At 46.8% G+C, this 8,357-nt stretch overlaps 1 protein-coding gene across 1 annotated transcript in view; it reads left to right on the top strand.

Annotated features, from left to right (window-relative positions):
• The window catches only part of LOC101631470 (nuclear body protein SP140-like protein), a 45,545-nt gene that overhangs the window by 3,543 nt on the left and 33,645 nt on the right, over positions 1–8,357 (top strand). The window contains exons 5-7 of the mRNA XM_012725203.1: positions 501–638; positions 5,530–5,613; positions 7,456–7,512. Of these exons, the coding sequence (XP_012580657.1) occupies positions 501–638; positions 5,530–5,613; positions 7,456–7,512 (279 nt within the window). The remainder of the gene's footprint in view (positions 1–500; positions 639–5,529; positions 5,614–7,455; positions 7,513–8,357) is intronic.

The following is an 8,357-nucleotide window of genomic DNA, read 5'->3' as shown; positions in this document are numbered from 1 at the left end:
GGGGGGGGCTGGGAGGCAGGAGAAGGAGGCAGAGCCGCCGGAGCCACGTTTACTGCTGGGCGGAGATGACCACTAAGAAGTTGAGCTCTTGGAACATGAATCCAAGAGAGTAAATTCACTGTCCCTGTGAGTCAGAATGAAGGGGCAGAGCCCGGGGCAGTAATTGTGAGTCAGCAATTTGGTGGGTCTGGGAAGGAACGAGGGCTTGGCCTATATGCTAAGTCCAAAGAAGGAGCCTTCGGTGTGTCAAGGAAAATTTACATCTATTTTAATAGTCAAGCATTTGGAAGAAGACAAATAGCTGTTATGTATAAAGTGTTCATTAAAAAGTACAAAGTATATGAAAAATCGATTTGGAGAGCCCTCTCTGTCTGAGGGTGGGGGGGATGAGAACGTGGGGGCTGGAGAGGCAGAGGGTTAGTGATAGTTATTTGCAAAGAGGAAAACGGTCCTCAGAGCAAGGAGGAGAAACGGCATACAACATCCCCGATGTGATGTAGGTGACGTGTTCTGTGGAGCCCTGGAGCATCTCAGTGACGAACAGAAGGTGGATACAAGAGACGTGTCTTACCATCTTACTGGAACGATAAGAACCCAGGAAACAAGAAATGAATGTGTCCAAGAATTGGAGCAAGCAGGTAAGCTTGATGGCAATTCAGCATTTGCCCAGATGGCTGACTGTGAGTGTGAGCGGCTCAGATGGGAGTGAGGTAGTCCCAGGTTCAGAAGTCAGAAAGGTGGCTCCCTAGGGTAGAGGGCCAGTGTTTGGTTTCTGTGGCAAAGAAGAAAACCCACAAAGAGGCAGACAGGGTAGACACGAAAATAGTAGAGGGATAGAGAGAACTAGGAGACAAACTAGAGACAAAGGAGAAAGAGCTGGAACGTCCCAGAGATGCAGTGGTAGGGAGGGACAAGGATGGTTATTTTCAGAATCAGGGGCGACAACGCATCATAGAAACACTTATTAAACAGATTTCATCAAATTGAAAAATATCTGCTTATCCAAAGACACCATGAAGAAGAGGAAATGGTGTCAGAATGGGTGAAAATATTTGCAACGTACATATTTAACAAAACATAGTACCCGGAACATGTGTGGAGGGTTTCTGGTTATGAATTTAAGGCCACAGAATAATGAAAATACAGATTGGGGGGAACCAATGGAATTGTCCACTAGGCCCAATTTTATCTAAAAGTCTATTGCCCACCCATGTGGTCATCCGCCCACTTACCCATCCCTGCACACACAGGCACACCATGCCTGGCTTTTCGGTGGCTTTCCTTGAAAAATACAAGCAGCGAAGGGAGGAGGAGCTTTGACTGTCTGGGGCTCGCTGCGTTTAGAACACAGGCAAAGAAAGGGGATGAAAACTAGAGATGGAGCCATGAAATGAAGACTGGAATGATAACCAGTGTACCTAAATGCAGTTGGAATTCAAAAACTACCAGGGAGGTGTGCGTTATCAGAAGGAGGAAATAATTTTTGACCTAATTTTCCCAAGGTTGTGCCAGGAACCAGGGCACTGGAAGTATAATTGCAAAATAGAAAACTGCTACGAAGGACTTTTGATGGACCCACAAAGGGAAGGAGCATCTCTGCACATTTGTTGTGGCAAAGATGAGAACCTAGATGATACAAGAGAGGGAAAGTGGGATGTGCACAAAGTGGACACACTGAAGTTTAAGTCATCATTCAAATTTGAGGTTGAAAAATCACAAACAAAAAGTTAAAGAGCTAGAGAGACGGTTAGAGGCAGAGAAATGAGTGCTCTAAAAGAAGGTGGATAATCTCAGTAGTCAAAAAGGTGCAGACTAAAAAGGTAGAGAGCATGATATTAGAAGAAACTCAAAGAGGGAAAGTGCTACGATATAGCAACCCAGCAACATAGAGAGAACGGAATAGAGAATGAGTGAAGTCAATTGGGAGGAAACCGCTGTACCAGGGAAGACAGTTTGGGACATTGTAGGAGTTGAGAGAAGAGTCACTGAACAGAAGTAACTTCTGGCACGAAGGGTGGAACCCACTAGCAAGAAAGTTTCAGAATATGGTGACCCTCGTGTGACATACTCAGAGGTAACAAGTCTCTCCCCGGGCCATTCCTGTCTACTCCTGTTTACAACATAGTAATCCCCAAATTCCTATCTTCTGTCCACACTTACCTTCTGAACTCATTCATCTATTGCCTGAGTACACTCATGCAGGGATCTGAAAAACTTCCCCATGTGGATGCTTTTCTGGAACCTCAATACAAGAGGCTTCCACAATCACATAGTCCAGCTTTCTTGATGCCAGATCCGCCTCCCATTCCAGTGTTGCCTGTTTCAGTGTGGACACTACTTTCCATTCTTGATGCTGAGGGTCATCAGCACTCACCTCCTCCCTTGACATCCACATCCTGTCAATCCTCCGTCTAGTTTAGTTGATTATTCTGTTAACATGCCTCCCACGCATCCACCCCCTTCCATACATAGCACAAAACCCATCTCTTTTCTCTGGACCCATCTCTTCTCTCTGGAACTAAGCAATAGTCTCAAGTTTACTTCTTTGAGTTTCTTGTAATATCATGCTCCCATCACATCCATTCTCTCCAGCTCAGCTAGGTGACTCTTTGAAAATACAAATTGGCTTCCTCATCATTCTTCCTTATATCATAATTTCTGGCTGTCATAAGGATTAAATCTATTTTCCTTCTCACAACTCCAGCTTCATGTCTGCCTTTCCAGCCATCTCACCCCACAAGTTTGTATAAAATTTTGTAAGACTCTTCCTCCATGAAATCCTAACCAACAGAATCCAACAGAGCATCAAAAAAGAAAATTCACTATGACCAAGAACACAAGGATGAAAATCAATGCATGTAATCCAACACATAAACTAAAAGAAAATAAAACCATATGCTCATATCAATTTACACTGAGAAAGCATTTGACCAAGTTCAACATCCATTTATGATGAAGGCCTTCAAAATTCTTGGGGTAGAAGAAACATACCCTAATATAATAAAAGCCATATATGACACGTTTATAGCTAATATCATTCTCAGTGGTGAAAAACTGAAAGCCTTTCCCTTAAGATCTGGAACAAGACAAGAATATTCACTCTCACCAGTGCTTTTCAATAGGAAACTGGAAGCCCTACCCAGATAAGTAAGACAAGAGAAAGACATACAAGGAATTCAAATAGGGAGAGAAAAAGTAAAACTGTCACTATCTGCAGATGATATGATATTATACAGAGAGCCCTAACTCAACAGAAAAACTAATCAAAATAATCAACCAGTTTAGTCAAGTAGCAGGATACAAAATCAACATACAAAAATCAGTGGCCTTCCACTATGCAAGCAATAGATCTGAAGAAGAAATCAAGAAAATCATCCTTTTTATAATTGAAGCCAAAAAATGAAATACTTGGGTTTAAACCTAACAAGAGGTGAAGGACCTATACAAAGAAAATTATAAAACATTGTTAAAATAAATAGAAGATCCAAAAAAAAAAAAAAAAAAGGAAAGACACCTCCTGCTTGTGGGTTAGAAGAATTAACATTATCAGAATGGCTGTCCTACCAAAAGCAATTTAAAGATTCACCTCAATTCCAAAAAAAAATTCAATGACATTCTTCAAAGAAGTAGAATAGGTATTGCAGAACCACACAGACACACACATACACACACAAAACCCCTCAAATAGCTAAACCCTCCTCCTGACTAAAAAGTAGAATGGAAGTATCACATGCCAGGACTTAAAACTATACTGCAAACTCATAATAATTAAAACTGTATGGCACTGGAACAAAAACAGATACCCAGACCAATGGAATCAAATAGAAAAGCCAGAAATAAACCCATATGTATGGACAACTGATCTTTGACAAAGGAGCAAAGAATGTACAGTGAAACAAGGACAGCTTGTTCAAGAAATGGTGCTACATTTCTGGGAAAACTGGATTGCTACATGCAAAAGAATGGCTCTAGACTACCACTTCACACCATGAACATAAAACAACTAAAAATGGATAAAAGAGTTGGACATAAGACCTGAAAAAATAAAATATATAGAAGAAAATGTAGGCAACAAACTCTATGAGGTATACTTCAATGACATCTTTAAAGACACACCCCTCTACCACCCAGAAGCCTAGAAAGTGAAGGAAAAGATGAACAACTGGGACTACATCAAATTAAAAATCTTCTGTAAACAAAAGGAACATTAACCAAAACAAAGAGACACCCAACAGACTGGGAGAAAATTTTTTTCACCGAATACTACTAATAAGGAATTGATCACAAAGATCTACAAAAAGCTGGCATGACTCAATGAAAGTAAACAACCTAATTTTAAAAATGGGCAACAGGCATATGAAAAATATTCAGCAACACTGGCAAATTAGGAAATGCAAATCAAAATCACAGTGAGATACCACTTTACACCAATGAGACTGGCATACATTTTAAAACACAGGAGAAAACAAATGTTCTCAAGGGTGTGGAGAAAAAAAGGAACTCTACCATTTTGTAGTGTGGTTTCTACACTGCTGGTGGGAATCAAAGTGGTCCAACCACTATGGAAAGCAGTGTGGAGTTTCCTCAGATTGCTAAAAATGGAGCTACCTGATCCAGCAATTCCACTCCTAGGAATCTGCCCACAGGACACAAAACCATTAACTCAAAAGGACACCTGCACCCTTGTGTTTATTGCAGCACTGTTTGCAATAGGTAAGACATGGAAACAATCCAAATGCCCAAAAGTAGATGACTGGATCAAGAATATGTGGTATATATACACAATGGAATATTACTCACAATCAAAAAACAAAAAAGACAAAAATCTCATGTCTTTTGCAGCAACATGAATGGAGCTACAAAGGATTATGCTCAGTGAAGTAAGACAGAAAAAAAGAGAAAAATATCAGATGGCTTCACTTATAGGAGGATTGTAGGAGAACCAAATAAGGGATCAGGAAAAAATAATTACAATAAATTAGAAAACAAAATTAACAGGCAATTATAAATAAGAGACACTCTGCGGGGAGGCAGAGGCAGGGGGATCACGACAGGGGCCATGTGATTAGAAAGCAAAGAAAAACAGAAGATCCGGTGGGTTTGAAAGGTGTGAACCAGGGTCCAACATAGGACTTTGATTAAAGCAAAAATAATGTTGGTGGAGAGAGAAAGGAAACTTCTGAGAGAACACAGACCTGGACCCAGCCACTTGCAGTTGGAAAGATCTGGAATGAGAACACTAGAACAGAATAGGAGAAAAAAGATAACAGTATTATGGGAAAAAGAGACTTGAAAACAAGGGGCGGGAGCGAACACGGGAAGAGGAGCCAGACAGGCCAGAGACGCACAGCTAGCGGCAGATGGTGGAGGCAGAAATGCGGGACGCTGAGGGGAGCGCGGGAGGAGGCACGAAGTGGACATGGAGCAGGTGTGGGGCGGCTCTCACGATGGGGCGCGGCAGGACAGGTGACCGTCCTCCCGCGTGGCGCCCGCTGCTTCTGATCACCCTCTACTTTTTTTTCTCCACAGTGAACTTTGGCACCAGAATTCCTCACAGGACTGAGCGAGGAGGACTGTTGTGGGTGCTCAGCCCTCCGCCAGCTGAGGGAGAAGGTAACTGGCTTATGCCCGAACCAGCTCAACGAGCCTTTTGTATTCTGTCTGTAGGGAAAAGTATCTTCCTCCTCTCCCTTGCCCGATGTTCTACTTCCTGTTCACACGTGTAAAGATGGAATTGTGTTCACTCTGTTCGGTTTGTTTTCATGGAGGACAGAGACTGGCCAGAGGAGGTGGGCACCAGAGTGCAAGTGCCTAGGTGATTTTGTTCAATGCAATAAAAATCCAAACGTCAGAAAGTTACGGCACTTAAGACGAGATCCCAGAAGTCACGGGAGCACGGCAGCAAGGCTTGCCATTCAGAAGCTCCTCGTTGGCTGGAACTGGTCAGGGAAGGTTTCCGGTGCCGTGGACCATGTGAAAATGAAAGAACTTGTGTCATTTGGGGAGAAGGAATCTGAGGTTGAGGAATGTAAAGAAAACAAAAGCAGAAAGGAAACTATGTAGAAAAGCGACTGTATTGAAATAATTTAAAAATCAGTAAGGAATGAAAACGTGTCTGAGGAAGAGGAGAGCACTTGGAGCCTTCTATTCCTGAAGCAGGAGCGTCTTCCTGCAGCAGGACTTGATCTCAAGACAGGCGTCCTCGACTTGCTGTCGTCCTTTTTTAGATTTTTGTGCAAAACTTAAGTAGAGCTGAAATTGTCCTTCCAGTTTGGCATGAGGCCTTCTGCTTTTCAGCGTCAGGAGAAGAGTCAGTCAGTGACACCAGGGATTTAAGACTTCACTTTCAAATAGGCCTCACGTTGCATGAGTTTGCCAACATCAGCTGCTGATGTGTTCTGAGCACATTTGAGGCAGGTCAGGCCAGGCTGCGAGGTCGGTCACTAGGTGGAGCAGATGTATTTTGATTATCTTCAACACAGTGTGGGTTTACCCGCATGGTGCCCGTCGGAAGTCAAGGAGACCTGCGGTGAGGGTCCAGGTTGAGTTGTCCTGGGAGCGCGGCCCTGTCACACGCAGTGACATCTCTTGCTGGTGGCCCCGGCTGCTCCCAGGGAACAGAACGAGTCGCAGTGCACCTGTCTGGGCACACCTGTGCCCAGGGCTTCCTGTGGGCGGGAGACTCTCACTCGCCCTTCTCCATTTGAAAGTCTCCCGGGGACTGACGCGTCCCAAAGGACACCACCGTTCCGGAAACTGTCCCCGTCGGGGTGTGCCTTCTCAGGGAGGTGGCTCGGTCCCACGGTCCCTTCTCGCATCCCACCCGCCCTCTTCACTTTCGCAGGATTGTTACCTGCAACATATAAATCAGATCACATTACATTTCCACCGAAACCTCGGCTCTTCGCGGTCCTAGGGTTAAATCCATTGTTTTCCCAGCACGCGCCCTGGTCTGTTCCTTCTGTCTCATCTCTAACGCGACATGGTGTAAATGTTTCCGGTTGCGATTGTCACGCGGACCTTGAACAGCTGCTCGGTGGTGTTGTCTAGTCCGTCTGCGCCTCAGTCTGCTCCTTGGTCAGGAGACATTACTCTGCCTCATGCCAGATGCCCAGGGAGTGAGTGGCGGGAAAGAACCGCAGTGGAGGAAGTCTGGGGCTGGCGGGACCAGAGAACCTGATGGCGCTGACAGACAGAAACGCGGCAAAACAGGGAGCAGCACCGGGAGGCTCCGGGGGTCTGAGGAGAGGGGGTGGATGGTTTTAGCCTCCGGTGACAGTGACATGGAGCGTCACCTGCAAGCCGGGTGGCCCAAGGGACACACTGAATGGTCCGGGACTGGGGTTGCTGCGTCCAAGAGGCGCTTGAGCTCCGTCAGCCCCCCTGACGCGCGTTTGCTGCGCGCGCTTGCGCGGCTCCGCCCAGGCCGCTGAAGGGTTTCACTCCTTTCTGCAGAGGGAAGCCCCTGTGGTGTGAAGCGGCCGGGGGCAGCAGCAAGCGCCCCACCAGCAGGTGAGCCAGGTGAGGAGGGATCCCGCTCTCGTGGCAGGCGGCGGGAGGCTCAGTCAGGGCTCTTGCTGGCCCTTGCTGTGGGAAGAGAAGCGTCCCTTCCCAGGAACGTGTCCTTCCCGTGAGCTCTTCACGCTTTTGCTCTGAAGACTCCATGCCCTGACTGAGCCGCCGCCATCTTACTGGCATCCCTCGTAAAGGACAGAAGCCCAGCACCTCTCCAGGGCCATGAGGTGTCATCAGGCTATGGGCTTGTGTGGAGTCGTTTTTTCTTTTCAAGAAAAGAAAAATGGGGGGGGAGCAAGAAAATTGTTCTCACAAAATTGCACCAGAGGAACTGGGGTCACCCCTTCTTAGAGGTAAAGAAATGGAAGTGTGGGAAAGGAGATTGGTCTTCCCTGGAGATCAGAGCGGGGGAAGGGCAAGTCTTGTCCTGAGCCTCGTGTGGCTGCTGGCGCCAGCAAGCCGGGGCACAGCGTGGTCACAGGACCGGCAGGGCCAAGGGAGGCTGCCGGTTGGGGGGGGGGGGGCTGGGACAGAGCCGAGGCAGAGGGAAGCCCCCTGCACCAGTGAGGGCAGTCGGGAGGGGAGGAAACCAGGGAGCTGGCGAGAGGAGGAATGGCTCCCAGGCCCAGACAAGAGGCCTAGAAAGACAGGAAGAGGGAAGGCGCAGCGGAGCGGTACCGCTCGCCCTGAGGAGCGCAGGCAGGAGAGTTAAGAGCTGAGCCATGTCCAGGGTAGCAGAGCCACAGATATCCCCCAGGGCAGAAGCATCGCTGTCTGGGGCAAAGGGGCACAGAGAGCAGGTGGGGGCGGGGGGGAGGGAGGTGCGAGCAGGCAAGCGGGGG

This window comes from Condylura cristata, unplaced genomic scaffold (assembly GCF_000260355.1).
Source record: "Condylura cristata isolate star-nosed mole 26May11 unplaced genomic scaffold, ConCri1.0 scaffold00002, whole genome shotgun sequence".
Taxonomy (NCBI): domain Eukaryota; kingdom Metazoa; phylum Chordata; class Mammalia; order Eulipotyphla; family Talpidae; genus Condylura; species Condylura cristata.
Note: the sequence above shows the minus strand (reverse complement) of the source record. Positions and strands in the feature narration are given on the sequence as shown.